The following is a 19,130-nucleotide window of genomic DNA, read 5'->3' as shown; positions in this document are numbered from 1 at the left end:
GCCGTGTGGTTTTTGGTCATTGTCATGCTGGAATACCCATCCACGACCCATTTTCAATTCCCTGGCTGAGGGAAGGAGGTTCTCACCCAAGATTTGACGGTACATGGCCCTGTCCATCGTCCCTTTGATGCGGTGAAGTTGTCCTGTCCCCTTTGCAGAAAAACACCCTCAAAGCATAATGTTTCCACCTCAATTTTTGACGGTGGGGATGGTGTTCTTGGGGTCATAGGCAGCATTCCTCCTCCTCCAAACACGGCGAGTTGAGTTGATGCCAAAGAGCTTGATTTTGGTCTCATCTGACCACAACACTTTCACCCAGTTCTCCTCTGAATCATTCAGATGTTCATTGGCAAACTTCAGACGGGCCTGTATATGTGCTTTCTTGAGCAGGGGGACCTTGCGGGCACTGCAGGATTTCAGGTTTCACGGCGTAGTGTGTTACCAATTGTTTTCTTGGTGACTATGGTCCCAGCTGCCTTGAGATCATTGACAAGATCCTCCTGTGTAGTTAATCGCACCAACTGTTGTCACCTTCTCACCAACTTGCTTGGCGATGGTCTTGTAGCCCATTCCAGCCTTGTGTAGGTCTACAATCTTGTCCCTGACATCCTTGGAGAGCTCTTTGGTCTTGGCCATGGTGGAGAGTTTGGAATCTGATTGATTGATTGCTTCTGTGGACAGGTGTCTTTTATACAGGTAACAAACTGAGATTAGGAGCACTCCCTTTAAGAGTGTGCTCCTAATCTCAGCTCGTTACCTGTATAAAAGACACCTGGGAGCCAGAAATCTTTCTGATTGAGAGGGGGTCAAATACTTATTTCCCTCATTAAAATGCAAATCAATTTATAACATTTGTGACATGCATTTTTCTGGAATTTTTTGTTGTTATTCTGTCTCTCACTGTTCAAATAAACCTACCATTAAAATTATAGACTGATCATTTCTTTGTCATAGGGCAAACGTACAAAATCAGCAGGGGATCAAATACATTTTTCCCTCACCTTTGGCTATGCTTAGTTCAAATTCTGGTTGTACAATTGATGTACAACGCATTTTCACAATGGTTGTGATACAACTGATGTTTTTGCAGTCATCACACAACTATTGTATCACAACCATTGTGTCAAATGCTTTGTACAACCTGAGCGTGTCAGTTGTACAACTTGTGTAGACACTAGGCCTATGGGCTGTGTCGGCACTCTCCGAGGGTGTCTCAGGAAAACATTTCAGATTCACACATTGGTATAATACACATTTGTACATGCGTGAAATAGGACAAATATCAGCACCCACCAAATTATTATTATTATGTGCCTATGATATCTGACAGTGTGAACACCCTCTCCTCCGGTTCCTTCTGGGCACTGTGGACCACTCGGCACCTGAACTCTGAGACGTAGTCCTCCGTGGTGGGACTCAGTTTGAGGAAGCTCCACATACAGTACAGGCCGTTGACGTTCTGGCTGGGCGGTGAGTTGAAGACCTGGCCAGCAGGGACCCTCTGTCCGTCCATAGACCAGCTGACCGACACTTGTTCGGGACGCAGAGGTTGAGCGTGCAATCCTCATCTGGCAGAGGGCGTAGTGGCTCACACTTGATGAACACCACATTCAGAGGGGTACCTGTTGAAGAAGACACAGGGGTCCTATTAATTAGGCACCAAATGGAAGATCATTTATAGAAACAGGGAGGGAGTAGCTGGACTTAATAAAAAATGCTATTTTTAATTTTAGGTTGCAAAACGTTTTGCTATGATAAGCCCTAAATTAACATAACATGATGATGCACATTACGTTTGCGCTAAAAAGTTATAAGAAGAAACTAACTTAAGACTATCTTGAATATCAGCTCCATCAGTTATATTTTGTCTCTGTTGATGCATTCTCATGAGCAACGTTATGAAAACCAAACATGTAAAATTCAATTTACAGGATGAAAACTTGCCCACTAACTCGTATTTCATCTACACTCCATCCTTATGACAATTACCACCATGTAGCCAAGCTCTGATTGGCAGAATACATTTGTAAGATAAATGTAAGCAAGTAACTAAAACAGGGGTTTCAAACTGGCGTCCCGAGTGCCAGAATGTGGGCCCTGGGCCGAACGAGTTTGTGACCCGGAGCTAAAATGGCCATCATGTCTCTGATTATTTAGTTACCTTGTGTGTTGATATGATCAAGAACGTCTTAGTATACTGGCCCAGGGAAACTGGAGTGATACACGCGGCACGTGTAGACCGCCCTCTCGTCCTCCTGAGCCATGGTCAGCTCGACTTTACTCCACACGCTGTACACCTGCTCCCCATCGTTTCTCAACCACTCGAGATGGACTTTGTCCGGGTAGAACTTCTCGACCCAACAGCATAGCACCAGCAAATTCTCCACATTTGAGATCTGAGGGATGATGGAGATGTGAAAGAATGATGGATCCACTGGGGAAAGTGAAAAGAGTGTGTTAATTCAAAGTCAAAAGTGACACATTTCTAGATAATGGCACAGATTCAGTTGGCTGGACTTTGTTACCAATGTTGGTTGTGCTTTAAGAATGACAGTGTCTTCAATTCTACTCGATTGATGAGGAGCAATATGAATATTAATATGTCAACTCATTTATATTGCTCTCAAGGCCCACTTCAAGCCTGGACTACTAACTGACTTTGACCACAGAACAGTTCAGCATGACTGCACTGGTTCCATTACCTTAGCCCCCCACACCTCTCTGATTCAGAGGGGTTGGGTTAAATGCAGAAGACACATTTCATGCATTCCGTTGTGCAACTGACTAGGTTTCCCCTTCCCCCTATACATGTTTATTATTATTCCATTCCATTATATCATTACCTTTTACACTCACAGTGGTCTCTCTGGTGATCTTCCTGCCTCTGTACAGGACAACACACTGGTACTTAGCTTGGTCCTCACTGACAGACAGGCATATGGACAGGGTGGTACATGCCTTCAGAGTGGATGTCAGCCTGGTCACTCAGGTCCTCGTGGCTCAATAACAGCACCATTGAGTGGTTGTTAGAGACTGCAGAACAGACCCTATTGGCTGTTTTCTTGTACCATTTCACATACTCTTTTACATCGGTAGTCACCATGCTGCAAAGTGTGCAGGCTTTTGTTTCACCCCAGGACAAACTAACCTGAACCTACTACTAATCACTTCTTGGATGTAAACGTACCTGTGTGAAAATACCTGTAGAGGACCAATACACCACCAATGACAGAGAAGAACAATATTAACACTGGTAACTGCCATCAGTGTTACAACATTGGTTCTTTTGGAGCTGATGAGAGAGAGAGAGGAGTTATAAGCTTATTGAAGTGTTTTATTCCAAAATGCTATATTTAGCTTTTTTTTGTTTAAAGAACTTATGAAAGAGTTGAATGACAGACATATATTTGTCTGAAACTTATCACTAGATGGTTTCATTTCAGAGTGACAAACAATCATATTTTGTGGCAAAACGAGATACAGTGGGGAGAACAAGTATTTGATACACTGCCGATTTTGCAGGTTTTCCTACTTACAAAGCATGTAGAGGTCTGTAATATTTATCATAGGTACACTTCAACTGTGAGAGACGGAATCTAAAACAAAAATCCAGAAAATCACATTGTATGATTTTTAAGTAATTAATTTGCATTTTATTGCATGACATAAGTATTTGATCACCTACCAACCAGTAAGAATTCCGGCTCTCACAGACCTGTTAGTTTTTCTTTAAGAAGCCCTCCTGTTCTCCACTTATTACCTGTATTAACTGCACCTGTTTGAACTCGTTACCTGTATAAAAGACACCTGTCCACACACTCAATCAAACAGACTCCAACCTCTCCACAATGGCCAAGACCAGAGAGCTGTGTAAGGACATCAGGGATAAAATTGTAGACCTGCACAAGGCTGGGATGGGCTACAGGACAATAGGCAAGCAGCTTGGTGAGAAGGCAACAACTGTTGGCGCAATTATTAGAAAATGGAAGAAGTTCAAGATGACGGTCAATCACCCTCGGTCTGGGGCTCCATGCAAGATCTCACCTCGTCACCTCATCAATGATCATGAGGAAGGTGAGGGATAAGCCCAGAACTACACGGCAGGACCTGGTCAATAACCTGAAGAGAGCTGGGACCACAGTCTCAAAGAAAACCATTAGTAACACACTACGCCGTCATGGATTAAAATCCTGCAGCGCACGCAAGGTCCCCCTGCTCAAGCCAGCGCATGTCCAGGCCCGTCTGAATTTTGCCAATGACCATCTGGATGATCCAGAGGAGGAATGGGAGAAGGTCATGTGGTCTGATGAGACAAAAATAGAGCTTTTTGGTCTAAACTCCACTCGCCGTGTTTGGAGGAAGAAGAAGGATGAGTACAACCCCAAGAACACCATCCCAACCGTGAAGCATGGAGGTGGAAACATCATTCTTTGGGGATGCTTTTCTGCAAAGGGGACAGGACGACTGCACCGTATTGAGGGGAGGATGGATGGGGCCGTGTATTGCGAGATCTTGGCCAACAACCTCCTTCCCTCAGTAAGAGCATTGAAGATGGGTCGTGGCTGGGTCTTCCAGCATGACAATGACCCGAAACACACAGCCAGGGCAACTAAGTTGTGGCTCCGTAAGAAGCATCTCAAGGTCCTGGAGTGGCCTAGCCAGTCTCCAGACCTGAACCCAATAGAAAATCTTTGGAGGGAGCTGAAAGTCCGTATTGCCCAGCGACAGTCCCGAAACCTGAAGGATCTGGAGAAGGTCTGTATGGAGGAGTGGGCCAAAATCCCTGCTGCAGTGTGTGCAAACCTGGTCAAGACCTACAGGAAACGTATGATCTCTGTAATTGCAAACAAAGTTTTCTGTACCAAATATTAAGTTCTGCTTTTCTGATGTATCAAATACTAATGTCATGCAATAAAATGCAAATGAATTACTTAAAAATCATACAATGTGATTTTCTGGATCGGCAGTGTATCAAATACTTGTTCTCCCCACTGTATATCCACCTCACTTTCATAGAAAAAAGTAGCATTGCAAGGTTTTACACAGTCAAATGTGACAAATAATTACATTTTTTATAAAGAACTGTACAAATTATACATTTGTGACATCGATATTTAGAAAAATATTTTTTAAATGATCAATACAGTAATATGAGATCTGGGCTCTGGTCAAAATTGGTGAACTATGGAGAATAGGGTTTCATTTGGGATGAGACCTAACTCTAACCAAACACTATAGCATGAGGCTAGACTCATACAAACATTCCATTCTAGCTAAAACAATGGATACAGTGGGAAAAAAAAGTATTTAGTCAGCCACCCATTGTGCATGTTCTCCCACTTAAAAAGATGAGAGAGGCCTGTAATTTTCATCATAGGTACACGTCAACTATGACAGACAAAATCAGAAAAGAAATTCCAGAAAATCACATTGTAGGATTTTTAATGAATTTATTTGCAAATTATGGTGGAAAATAAGTATTTGGTCAATAACAAAAGTTTCTCAATACTTTGTTATATACCCTTTGTTGGCAATGACACAGGTCAAACGTTTTCTGTAAGTCTTCACAAGGTTTTCACACACTGTGGCTGGTATTTTGGCCCATTCCTCCATGCAGATCTCCTCTAGAGCAGTGATGTTTTGGGGCTGTCGCTGGGCAACACGGACTTTCAACTCCCCCCAAAGATTTTCTATGGGGTTGAGATCTGGAGACTGGCTAGGCCACTCCAGGACCTTGAAATGCTTCTTACGAAGCCACTCCTTCGTTGCCCGGGCGGTGTGTTTGGGATCATTGTCATGCTGAAAGACCCAGCCACGTTTCATCTTCAATGCCCTTGCTGATGGAAGGAGGTTTTCACTCAAAATCTCACGATACATGGCCCCATTCATTCTTTCCTTTACACGGATCAGTCGTCCTGGTCTCTTTGCAGAAAAACAGCCCCAAAGCATGATGTTTCCACCCCCATGCTTCACAGTAGGTATGGTGTTCTTTGGATGCAACTCAGCATTCTTTGTCCTCCAAACACGACGAGTTGAGTTTTTACCAAAAAGTTATATTTTGGTTTCATCTGACCATATGACATTCTCCCAATCCTCTTCTGGATCATCCAAATGCACTCTAGCAAACTTCAGACGGGCCTGGCGTAAGCAGGGGGACACGTCTGGCACTGCAGGATTTGAGTCCCTGGCGGCGTAGTGTGTTACTGATGGTAGGCTTTGTTACTTTGGTCCCAGCTCTCTGCAGGTCATTCACTAGGTCCCCCCGTGTGGTTCTGGGATTTTTGCTCACCGTTCTTGTGATCATTTTGACCCCACGGGGTGAGATCTTGCGTGGAGCCCCAGATCGAGGGAGATTATCAGTGGTCTTGTATGTCTTCCATTTCCTAATAATTGCTCCCACAGTTGATTTCTTCAAACCAAGCTGCTTACCTATTGCAGATTCAGTCTTCCCAGCCTGGTGCAGGTCTACAAACGTGTTTCTGGTGTCCTTTGACAGCTCTTTGGTCTTGGCCATAGTGGAGTTTGGAGTGTGACTGTTTGAGGTTGTGGACAGGTGTCTTTTATACTGATAACAAGTTCAAACAGGTGCCATTAATACAGGTAACGAGTGGAGGACAGAGGAGCCTCTTAAAGAAGAAGTTACAGGTCTGTGAGAGCCAGAAATCTTGCTTGTTTGTAGGTGACCAAATACTTATTTTCCACCATAATTTGCAAATAAATTCATAAAAAATCCTACAATGTGATTTTCTGGATTTTTTTTTCTCAATTTGTCTGTCATAGTTGACGTGTACCTATGATGAAAATTACAGGCCTCTCTCATCTTTTTAAGTGGGAGAACTTGCACAATTGGTGGCTGACTAAATACTTTTTTTCCCCACTGTATATAGCGTTTTGCAACAAACCAATTGTAATACTCATCTAAAATCTATTACTAAAAAATCTGCGGACATTCATATTTTACACACACAGAAAGGTACCCATAAGCAAGCATTAATTTCTGATGAAAAAACACAAATATGAAAGAATTGTGGATATATAGCATTTTGGAAATAAACTCTTCATATGTTGATTACCTGACGAAATGCACTATTTGTCATTAATCCCAGAATAAAGCTCATAGGAGAGTGGTGTGTTGGCTTCCCATCTTACACGGTCAACAATACACTTTTGCTGTAGTTCCCATCAGGGTAGGACCTGTGTGTGATGTGAGAGGTGTACAGTGCATTCGGAAAGTATTCAGACCCCTTGACTCTTTCCACATTTTGTTACGTTACAGCCTTATTCTAAAATGGATTAAAGAAAAACACTTCTTCATCAATCTACACACAATACCCCATAATGACAAAGCAGAAACATTTAGACATTTTTGCAAATGTATTACAAATAAAAAACAGAAATGACTTAAGTATTCAGACCCTTTTTTATGAGACACAAAATTGTGCTCAGGTGCATCCTGTTTCCATTGATCATCCTTGAGATGTTTCTACAACTTGATTGGAGTCCACCTGTGGTAAATTCAATTGATTGGATATAATTTGGAAAGGCACACACCTGTCTATATAAGGTCCCACAGTTAAAAGGCTCATGACAGCCCGCTTGGAGTTTGCCAAAAAGCACCTAAAGGACGCTCAGACCATGAGAAACAAGATTCTCTGGTCTGATAAAACTAAGATTGAACTATTTGGCCTGAATGCCAAGGGTCACGTCTGGAGAAAACCTGGCACCATCCCTACGGTGAATCATGGTGGTGGCAGCATTATGCTGTGGGGATGTTTTTCAGCGGCAGGGACTGGGAGACTAGTCAGGATCAAGGGAAAGATGAACGGAGCAAAGTACAGAGAGATCCTTGACCTGCTCCAGAGCGCTCAGGACCTCAGACAGGGGCGAAGGTTCACCTTCCAACAGGACAACGACTCTAAGCACACAGCCAAGACAATGCAGGAGTGGCTTTGGGACAAGTCTCTGAATGTCCTTGAGTGGCCCAGCCAGAGCCCGGACTTGAACCCGATCTAACATCTCTGGAGAGACCTGATAATAGCTGTGCAGCGACGCTCCCCATCCAAGAGCTTGAGAGGATCTGCAGAGAAGAATGGGAGAAACCCCCCAAATACAGGTGTGCCAAGCTTGTAGCGTCATACCCTAGAAGACTCGAGGCTGTAATTGGTGCCAAAGGTGCTTCAACAATTACTGAGTAAAGGGTCTGAATACTTATGTAAATGTGATCTTTTTTTAATTTATTTTTTATACATTTGCTAACATTTCTAAAAACCAGTTTTTGCTTTGTCATTATGGGGTATTGTGTATAGATTGATGAGGGGGGGAAAAAACAATTTAATCCATTTTAGAATAAGGCTGTCATGTAACGAAATGTGGAAAAAGTAAAGGGTTCTGAATACTTTCCGAATGCACTGTCAATGGCTCCTCCGCTCCCTGGGGAGCCTGGACATTGATTTGACTGCTCACACTGTAGATGCCGTCTGGATTGGACACAGCCATTCTGGTACACATGTATTGTGAGAAGGCCCTGTGGGCTATGCTCCCGGGAGCCATTTTGGATCAACCCGGTCACTGCCAGCTTCTCTAGGTAGAATCCTGTGATGTCACACATTAACGTCCCCCCCCCCACCTAATTAACGTGGCGGTCTCTGAGAGGGACATTGAGGATCTGGCTGTAGGGAAAAGATGGAGAAAATACTCAATTTATTTCACTCACTTACCATTTTCAAACTACTGAGCCGAGCCGAGCTGAGCTGAGCTGGTCTAGCGTGGTTGTGCATTCGACATAGCTGCTGGAACAGTGCTGGAAAGGACCATGTGAAAATGAGAAACACAGTATGGTTCAGCCCTATGGTGTAAATCAGGCAACTGTGAATGTAAGATAAAGCCTTACCCAAACAACTTTTTGTATATGCAAGACACACTAATTAGGATAATACTGTAGGCCTATTCTGAGCAATTCCACTTACTCTCACAGCAATATCAATAGCATTGCAGAGGTGTATAGAGGAGCTATTTGTCACTGGTCCAAATTATTAATGGTCATCAAATGTACAAAAGAACGGGCAAACACAGCTTGTCAGACAGCACCTGACACTTCCAGCTGAGAGGAGAATTTGCACGTGTTGGGATTGATGATCACTCTGCAGTGGTAGAGTCCCTCGTCAGCCACGGTCACGTTCAACAGATGAAGGGAGGCATTGCCCTGAAGCAACCCCATTTGGTCCACCTGGGAACCTTCACCATGAACCTTAGCAGTCTCGTTCTGGAATGTATACACCAGGCACTTTATGGTGTCTTTATCCACCATGATCCCCCACTCAACTGTGATCTTCTTCAGCGGTACATGGTCCAGCTTGATAAAAGGACAGTATAGGGTAACGTCAGTGCCAGCTAAGATGGTTAACTTATTTGTAGGCTCTGCCATTGCACCTACAAAGTCCAAAACACAAACCACTTTGGGCTATATCTTTCTGCATTGGAATGATAGTTTGGGATGGAGTTTAAGTGCCTTGCTGCAGTATTTGAAAAGTGACCTCTCTATTTTGCACGTGAGACTGCAGCATGTATCTTGCAGGTATTTTAAGATATCCCCATTAAAAAAAACATGCAAAGCATAAACAGCTACTGTAGGATGTCTTCGCATACATTTAGTAATACAACAATAATAAAAACTGAAAACTGAACTTGTTTCGTAGCCAAGACAAGTACTGTTGTTTGCTTGTAGGGCTGACTGACCTTTGTCCCAATACTTCTAAGAAAACCCTGGTGAAAATACAAAGACAATCAAAATACTGAGTGTTTTTCCTCTTTAGCTTTACAATCCAAAAGGATGAGCATAATTGTGATGACATTGTTAATATCCCAGCTGCTATTCATTGGAATTCACCTTTGGTTGGGATTTTTACCGTGGCAGGACTGGAGAGAAATTCTGAAAGTAAACATTTACATGCCTATCTCAGTCATGTGATTTCCCAGCTCCAATTGAAACAGGAAAGCTCATCAAATATCCCAAGTAAGGCCTTCCTTACATAACAGTAAATATGATTGTGGGCTATCAGAAAGGCACAATAGAAATGGGATTGAGAAATCATTGCCTGCCGGCACATCGTGTGGGGCAGAATGAAGAACCCCATTCTAGATTCTCATCACATTGAATTAACCAGTTTGCCATGCCAGGGTTGTGGGTTCAATTCCCACGGGGGGCCAGTATAAAAAATATATATAAAAAAAAAAATGTATGCACTCACTAACTGTAATTCGCTCTGGATAAGAGCGTCTGCTAAATGACTAAAATGTAAAGTGGTCCTCTGTAGCTCAGTTGGTAGAGCATAGAGCTTGCAACACCAGAATAGTGGATTCGATTCCGGGGACCACCCATACTTAGAATGCATGACTGTGAGTCACTTTGGATGAAAGCGTCTGCTAAATAGCGTATATTATTATGTTGAGAAAAAAGACAAACCAATAAAGCCAAGGTTGTTTTATTTCAAAAACAAATATTTGTAGTAACATTGTCACACCGACAGCCTCTCCACTATCTATGCCTATATGCTTCCATCTAAATATCAAATAGAACATTTAACAAATCAGTGCCAAACGGGCCATGTCCTTGTAAATGCATTTGGCACAAACGATCTCATAGGTTCCCTTTAACCAACCATCGACCTCTTTCTCCCTCTCAACCGAACTTCGTCAAGCTTTTTGATAACGGCGTGGGACTTCTTGGACGAGGCTGCGTAGGCCTTCAGCAGCTTCTCGAATAGAACATCTGTGTTGGGGTGGGTGCTCAGGAAAGCTTTCTCCAGCACGTACATGTCCACTCCCTTGTCCTCGGGCAAGGCCGATATGTAGCTCAGGCCAAAGTCAATGAGGACCAGCTCCGTCTCGCCACTCTGAGCGCCAGCCTTCAGCAGCATGTTGGACGTGGTCAAGTCTCCATGGACGACATCCTCGTCATGCATTTTGGCCAGAATCTGACCCATCTTCTTAGCGAGCTGGTCCAGACGTTCCTCTGGGCTTTTCTGGGTGGAGGAGAGCTGCGTGGAGGCGATGTGGTCTCTGACGGTGATGGAGCCCACAATGTCTTCAAAAAAGATGCAGTGGGAGGTGTAGTCTACAAAGTAGATGACTGGTGCAGATATGCCTAGAGAGGGAGAGAGATAGAGAAATATTAGACACTAATAAAGCTCAGGGGTAGGTGCAGCTCTGGAACTTCGATTTATTTCATGATTTGAAACCATGATTAGAACCCCAGCAGTCACTCACCAGCTTTTCGACAGCGAAGTATTGAGCGCACCTCTTGCACGGTTCTGCGATGTGTGAGTTTTTCATCCAGCAGCGGGTGCCTATACAATTTAGGAAACCTTTCTTTAACAATGGTCGGCCTGCCCAAAAACGGCCCCCGATATACACGAGCTTCTGCACCCTGTTTTATCAGTTCTATTTTCTTTAGAAACTGCAGGAGGGCCACGCTGTTCGCCTCAACAGCCATGTCAACAAATCGCTGCTTTTTTCCTCTTGCAGACAGGTGCCACAGTTGCATGTATTTAAAAGTGCTGCCACCCTGAGTTTCGGCGTAAAACTGACAGGGATAATATTTCGAAATTTAAGAACACTGGAGATTCAGCCAGGTCACAGATGTTATCACTATCACATCTGTAGGAATAATTCACAACGGCAAATTATATCCTACTGCAAGGTTTATTATTTATTTTGTAAAATAACTATCACACATTACGTTTTTCCATACGTGTTGTCATTCATATGGGCTTAATCGATTTATGAGTCAAATGTATTGCTAGGCCTATGGTATGGGCCTACTATTTTCCCACGATAGTTTCACTAAGTGAAGCATGGGGAAAGTTTCATTTAGAATTCGAATTCCTTGGAATTTTTTGAAATGTTGTCGAGATGTCGGCCCCTGGTGTCAAAAGTTTGAAAAGGAGTCTTGCAATTTGAGACTTGAAATTTGAGACGCTTTTCTCTGCCACGTAGCTTCAACTTCCTGATGTAAAGTCATACATTGTGTTGTTCCGAATTTAACCAAATGCATCTTCACCAGAAACATTGTAACAACATGGTAAGCAAATATACTGCTTCTCGAAAAAAAAATGACAAAAGCGTCTTAGTCATTGCCTTACATAAATGAGTGCACTCGAGCGCGTTCTCTGCAGTCACACGTTTAACGGGATACTTGCCTTTGAGAGTCTATTCTCCGGATGGAAAATCTTAAACTTTGTTGAACTCGTAGTTTCTTCTTTGATTTAAACTTTCACGCAATGTTGGTAAGGGTAGTGTATGTAAGCTACTGTCTAGCCTGTCTCTGTGCTTTAGCCTATTAATATGCGAACATTGAATAACGGTATTCCATAGTCGTTTTTTGCCTACCGTCCATAAATGTACAATCAAGCAAGAATCAATTTTACACTTCTGATATGATAAAGATAAAAACATACTGGTGTTTTAGTGATAAGCGCGTCAATAATGGCAACATGCAAAATAGTGGGAATATCATATGTGTTTTGTACCTTCAATGTATTTCTTATTTTCCATATAGCCGATTAGTATGAACCATAGGCCTATGTTTGTTTTGAGCATGCAAGAAAACTGTGTGGTGTTTGAATGGTGACAGAGTAGAATAGAATGGAATATAATATTATTATACTGTACATGAAATAGAATAGATGGAATATAATAGATTAAAATGCCTTGTAATCAATGTATTACCATTATTCTAATTGAAACAACGCTGCTGCAGTATTTTGAAAAGACATTAAATTAAATTCGTTAAATTCATCAATGCATTGTCATGTTTCCTCTGCAGCCTATTTGCAAGGAATATTCAATTTGCTACCAATGCATAGGGTGTTTTTTCCAAACAGAGAAAAGGAGCAATGATTAACCGCCAGAGTGCATTTTGTTGAGGCAATCTCAAGTGGTCTTGCCTAATGAAATCAGCGGCATCAACAGGGGAGTTGTCATGACTACAGAGCTGTGCCGCCTCTTTTGCGCTCCGTGTCTTATTCATGAGCCGCAGGACGTCGCCTTTTGGGAGCGCGAGCTCATAAGCGTTTTATTTCTCAATTTATAAACATAATTTTTTATGTTTCATGGATTCTTTTTGCTTCTGTTTTAGAGTCGAGAAATGTCAACATGGACTGAGCCTTGCTTCAATTGAAGTGTATTTTTAGTTGAAGGAATATCAACTCAATATTATGGGTAAGTTATTTTGATTATTTCAACCTAATTATCTTACAACATCAAGGCAAGCTGTTATGAAATTACACAAAATAACTTATGGGACCACTAATTGTAAATTCTAGGTGAAATATTAGCACATTGACCCTATGGGAACTAAAACCAAATTACCCATTTTTCCCCCGATGTATTTTGATCATTCTACTGTCCAGCTCCTGTTATTTCATTGGATGTGCGTAAAACCCAATGATGTATATATAAATCATTGGTAAAACCCCTTCATGGAGTAAAACCATGTGGCATAGAAAATACATAAAACAATTTTTGCCTAAATAGACAACCACTAACAACTCAAAAATATTGTTGATGTACAGTAGGCCTAACAGTACATGTATGCAATACTTATGCATATGCAGAGCTGTAAAAAAAAAAAAAAAAAAACAGCATCATTGAAGATGCTTTGTAGGGTTTGCAACCATTATCCTGGAGTTTTGCTAGATTAATCAGAAATAGATATTGCATATACAACATATACACCTGGACATGAAGAATATAATAAATGATGAATGTCCTTTCTCCAAACATGAACATACATTTGAATAGTTCATGTTTCTTCAATGGGACACAGAATATGTATGATAAGCCCATTTTTTTTAGCTGCTTTACTAAATTTCCTCCATATAGTCACACATAATATAAAAATAGACACAAATTATTACATAGTGTTGCACCCTGTTATTTTTACCTTCTGTGGAAACCATTATCAATTGTATCACATCATCCAAGGATCATTCAAATGTTAACGAAATGATTCCAAACTCACATAATGAATTTTATACTCATATAATCCAAACCTCTATCTTCTTCCCTAGGTTGCTCCACCCTGGCCCTCTCCAGTGTGGTGTCCACGCTTGGTGGCCTGGTCTTTGGCTACGAGCTGGGGATTATCTCCGGGGCTCTCCTCCAGCTCCAGGCCGAGTTCCGGCTGACTTGTGTCCAGCAGGAGGCTGTGGTCAGTGCCCTTCTGATCGGGGCCTTACTGGCCTCCCTGGTCGGTGGGTGGCTGATCGACCGCTATGGCCGAAGGAACTCCATCCTCCTCAGCAACGTCCTCATCCTGGCCGGGAGTTTGGTTCTGGTCAGCAACTCTTACTTGGCACTGGTGGTGGGCAGAATCACGGTGGGCTTCGCCATGTGCATCTCCTCCATGGCCTGCTGTATCTTCGTGTCGGAGATGGTCACTCCCAAGCACAGGGGTTTTTTGGTGACTCTGTATGAAGTTGGTATCACCGTGGGCATCCTGGGAGCTTACGCCATAAACTATATCCTGTCCGATGCCAGGCAGGGATGGAAGTATATGTTTGCATTAGCCATCGTGCCTACTTTGGCTCAGTTTGTCTCCATTTGGTTCCTCCCGTCCAGTGCCGGAGCACCTGCTGCAGGCGCTCAAAGCCAAAGAGGCCTTATTCACTCCATTGAGAATCACAAAGTGGAGAATTCGGCACATGTTTCCAACAGACTCGATAAACCACAGTACAGCTTTCTGAACCTCTTTCAACAGAAGGACAACATGAGGACCAGGACTATCATTGCCCTGGGCTTGGTGATCTTTCAACAGTTCACAGGTCAGCCCAATGTGCTCTTCTACTCCTCAACCATCTTTCATTCAGTGGGCTTCGAGAGCAACGCCTCGGCATTGCTGGCGTCCTTGGGCTTGGGGGTAGTCAAGGTGATCGCCACCTTGGTCTCCATGGTGTTTGCCGATAGGGTTGGCAGGAGGCCTCTGCTCATTGGTGGATGTATGGTAATGTCCGTGTGTTTGATCACCATAGGACTTTTGAGCGGGCGTTCAGTGGTCAACACCAAGACACCCTGTAGTGCTGGGGATTATGTCAAAAACAGCACACCCCTAACACAGCTAACGCTGGACAATCAATCAAGCTTTGACATTTCTGTCAGTCAACGCCATGGACGTCACGATTGGACCGAAGTAAGGGATATTGCGTACGATGATGTGATATCCTTAGGTACTTTGATGCCAGTGCCTTCTCCAGCTGTCCACAATGGAGTGGTGAACTGGATCATTTTACTCTGTATGATGGCAGTCGTCAGTGCATACTCAGTTGGATTTGGACCAAGTAAGTACTTTCTCCTGGGATGATTCATAATTATCGTATTTCTGGCAACTTATTGAAATGTGGGGCCACAAGATTATTGTTAAGGTTAGCTAGAACTTGCTTTTGACAATCATATGGCGTTGTCTTGTGAATGACTAGAGATGAATGTTTGTGAATTTTCTGTTGCATAGTGACCTGGCTCATTTTGAGTGAAATATTCCCTGCTGCGGTCAGAGGGAGAGCGTTTGCCTTCACTAACTGCTTCAACTGGGCTGCCAACTTAATTGTCACATTCTCCTTCTTGAATGTCATCAGTAAGCATCTACCTCTATGAATTCACATTCAATCAAGTCTTTGTTACAGTGCATTCTGAAAGTATTCAGACCCCTTGACTTTTTCCACATTTTGTTATGTTACAGCCTTATTCTAAAATTGATTAAAAAAAAAATGTTCCTCATCAATCTACACACAATACCCCATAATGGCAAAGCGAAAACAGGTTTATAGAAATTGTTGCACATTTATTTACATAAGTATTCAGACCCTTTGCTATGAGACTTGAAAATGAGCTCAGGTACATCCTGTTTCCATTGATCATTCTTGAGATGTTTCTACAACTTGATTGGAGTCCACCTGTGGTAAATTCAATTGATTGGACATGATTTGGAAAGGCACACAGCTGTCTATATAAGGTCCCGCTGTAAGCATTTCACTGTAAGGTCTACACCTGTTGTATTCGGCGCATGTGACAAATACAATTTGATTTGAAATAATTTGATTTGACAGTGCATGTCAGAGCAAAAACCAAGCCATGAGGTCGATGGAATTGTCCATAGAGCTCCGAGACAGGATTGTGTCGAGCACAGATCTGGGGAAGGGTACCAAAAAACTTATGCGGCATTGAAGGTTCCCAAGAACACAGTGGCCTCTATCATTCTTAAATGGAAGAAGTTTGGAATCACCAAGACTCTTCCTAGAGCTGGTCGCCCGGCCAAACTGAGAAAGCGGAGGAGTTCCTCTGTGGAGATGGGAGAACCTACCCGAAGGACAACCATCTCTGCAGCACCCCACCAATCAGGACTTTATGGTAGAGTGGCCAGACAGAAGCCACTCCTCAGTAAAAGGCACATGACAGCCCGCTTGGAGTTTGCCAAAAGGCACCTAACGGACTCTCAGACCATGAGTAACAAGATTCTCTGGTCTGATGAAACCAAAATTGAACTCTTTGGCCTGAATGCCAAGTGTCACATCTGGAGGAAACCTGGCACCATCCCTACGGTGAAGCATGGTGGTGGCAGCATAATGCTGTGGGGATGTTTTTCAGCGGCAGGGACTGGGAGACTAGTCAGGATCGAGGGAAAGATGAACGAAGCAAAGTACAGAGAGATCCTTGATGAAAACCTGCTCCAGAGCGCTCAAGACCTCAAACTGGGGCGAAGGTTCACCTTCCAACAGGACAACGACCCTAAGCACACAGCCAAGACAACACAAGAGTGGCTTCGGGACAAGTCTCTGAATGTCCTTGAGTGGCCCAGCCAGAGCCCAGACGTGAACCCGATCGAACATCTCTGGAGAGACCTGAAAATAGCTGTGCAGCAACGCTCCCCATCCAACCTGACAGAGCTTGATAGGATCTGCAGAGAAGAATGGGAGAAACTCCCCAAATACAGGTGTGCCAAGCTTGTAGCATCATACCTAAGAAGGCTCGAGGCTGTAATCGCTGCCAAAGGTGCTTCAACAAAGTACTGAGTAAAGGGTCTGAATACTTATGTAAGTGTGATATTTCCGTTTTTTTCTTTTGAATACATTTGCAACTTTCTAAAAAACAGTTTTTGCTTTGTCATTATGAGGTATTGTGTGTAGATTGATGAGAAAAAAAAAAAAACAATTTAATCCATTTTAGAATAAGGCTGTAACGTAACAAAATGTGGAAAAAGTCAAGGGGTCTGAATACTTCCCAAATGCACTGTATGTGTTGGTAGTACGAGCATGGGAAGATGTATCAGACAGGAACTGGTTTAGTCTTCAAAGATTGAACTATACTCCTTCAATGGCACTCAACCTAGAATGTAGTGCAGTATCTTTAGATACAAATAATCTACCTGGCAATTAAGTTGATTATGTTTCGTCACCAGATGTGATTGGTTTGTCTGGAACATTCCTTTCGTATGGGCTGATTGGAGTGGGAGCGGTGGTGTTCTTCTACTTCATGTTACCAGAGACCAAAGGGAAATCACTGGAGCAAATAGACAGGGAGCTCTGTTTGAAAAGGTACATCTTAAACTCCAGTCTATTATTATGCAGTACAAATAGAAATGTTATTTTCAACGTGATCTGAAATGCAGTTAGATCTAGGAACTTATCTGCTTCTTCTTTTGTAGGGTACACAACAGTGAAGAATGCTGCAACATCCTTAGCAGGAGAATCGACTCCCCCGGGTATCAAAGAGTGCACATTGTTAGCTCAGCAACCCAATGTTGAGTAAATCTATCCAAGTGTTATATTCTAAGCAGTGGTGTACAATACTTTAAAGGACTACTTAAGTATTTTTTTGGGGTATCTGTACTTTACTTTACTATTTATATTTTTGACAACTTTTACTTCACTACATTCCTAAAGAAAATAATGTACTTTTTACTCCATACATTTTACCTGACACCCAAAAGTACTCGTTACATTTTCAATGCTTAGCAGGACAGGAAAATGGTCCAATTCACACACTTATCAAGACAACACATGATCATCCCTTCTGCCTCTGATCTGGTGGACTCACTAAACACAAATGCATCTTTTGTAAATTATGTCTGAGTGTTGGAGTGTGCCCCTGGCTAGCCATACATTTTAAAAACAAGACATTTGTTATTTTACCTTTATTTAACTAGGCAAGTCAGTTAAGAACAAATTCTTATTTACAATGACGGCCTACACCGGCCAAACCCGGACGACGCTGGGCCAATTGTGCGCCGTCCTATGGGATAGAATAGAATATGGGATAGAATAGGATAGAATAGAAGGAATTTGAAATGATTTATACTTTTACTTTTGATACTTAAGTATATTTTAGTAATTACATTTACTTTTGACACTTAAGTATATTTAGAACCAAATACTTTTAGACTTTTACTCAAGTAGTATTTTACTGGGAGACTTTTACTTGAGTAACTTTCTATTAATGTATCTAGTATTCTAAGTATATTTAGAAGGGATGGGGTAATTTTTTACACTCTTGCAATCTGATTGAAACAACAGACTGATGCTAATGTCGGTATTGAAAAGTTTAGCATAGTAATCCTCCAGTTACCATAGCAGAGCTTATGACATGACTGAACAATGCTTTTATTGCACTGGTATTTAAAACTTATTGTTCGGATGCTTGTGGACAATTCTGTCACTTGTTTTCGCAAATGAAAATTGCAATAAAACACTCTGCCTTTCTATTACCTTTCAATAGACTGCAAGAAAAACAGCAGTTTTCCATTTCCATCAAGTCAACATACACGGGGGTCATCATCATCAGTTTAGGAGCCTGAGATCGCGGATCTACTGAGGGAGTCTTGCTCCAACCTATGACAATGTCATCCTATCCTGTTTTGTTCTGTGTAATACGTATAACCCAAGTATGCCTAGTCAGCTTGGTCTACTGTGTAGCCTAGCCTACCATGTTTATGTTTGTTAAATTTTTAACCATTTAGGACCACAATGGAAATATGTTTTCAAACTTGTGTCATCCTCAAAGATTTTAAATGCATTATCCACGTGTGGTTGTATTGTTTGAAATGGTCAAATAAATCTGTAACCTCGGCTCCATGGCCGCTT

General features: G+C 42.3%; 2 protein-coding genes and 1 pseudogene across 3 annotated transcripts; 1 reads left to right on the top strand and 2 right to left on the bottom strand.

The window, feature by feature from the left end:
• Positions 1–1,306: 1,306 nt before the first annotated feature.
• LOC311138880 lies at positions 1,307–9,424 on the bottom strand (annotated as a pseudogene). The gene is made up of 4 exons: positions 9,088–9,424; positions 8,397–8,669; positions 2,162–2,434; positions 1,307–1,622 (listed from the first exon to the last, which is right to left on the bottom strand). The product of its transcript is annotated as an uncharacterized misc_RNA (transcript).
• A 1,043-nt stretch (positions 9,425–10,467) lies between these two features.
• On the bottom strand, positions 10,468–11,508 carry LOC311138451 (EKC/KEOPS complex subunit TP53RK-like). Its single transcript, XM_084173132.1, has 2 exons — positions 11,266–11,508; positions 10,468–11,143 (listed from the first exon to the last, which is right to left on the bottom strand). Exons 1-2 carry the CDS (start codon positions 11,489–11,491, stop codon positions 10,650–10,652), a joined length of 720 nt encoding a protein of 239 aa, XP_084029258.1. The 5' UTR covers positions 11,492–11,508; the 3' UTR covers positions 10,468–10,649.
• Positions 11,509–13,214: 1,706 nt separating this feature from the next.
• slc2a10 (solute carrier family 2 member 10) lies at positions 13,215–19,125 on the top strand (the record flags this gene model as incomplete). Its single annotated transcript, XM_084173672.1, has 6 exons — positions 13,215–13,218; positions 14,070–15,335; positions 15,506–15,628; positions 17,450–17,585; positions 17,696–17,795; positions 18,766–19,125. 5 exons carry the CDS (start codon positions 13,215–13,217, stop codon positions 17,793–17,795), a joined length of 1,629 nt encoding a protein of 542 aa, XP_084029798.1. The 3' UTR covers positions 18,766–19,125.
• Positions 19,126–19,130: the final 5 nt, after the last annotated feature.

This window comes from Coregonus lavaretus (genome assembly GCF_964263955.1).
Source record: "Coregonus lavaretus genome assembly, chromosome: 12".
NCBI classification, from domain to species: domain Eukaryota; kingdom Metazoa; phylum Chordata; class Actinopteri; order Salmoniformes; family Salmonidae; genus Coregonus; species Coregonus lavaretus.
The sequence above is the reverse complement of the archived record's forward strand: the minus strand, read 5'-3'. Positions and strand labels throughout refer to the sequence as shown.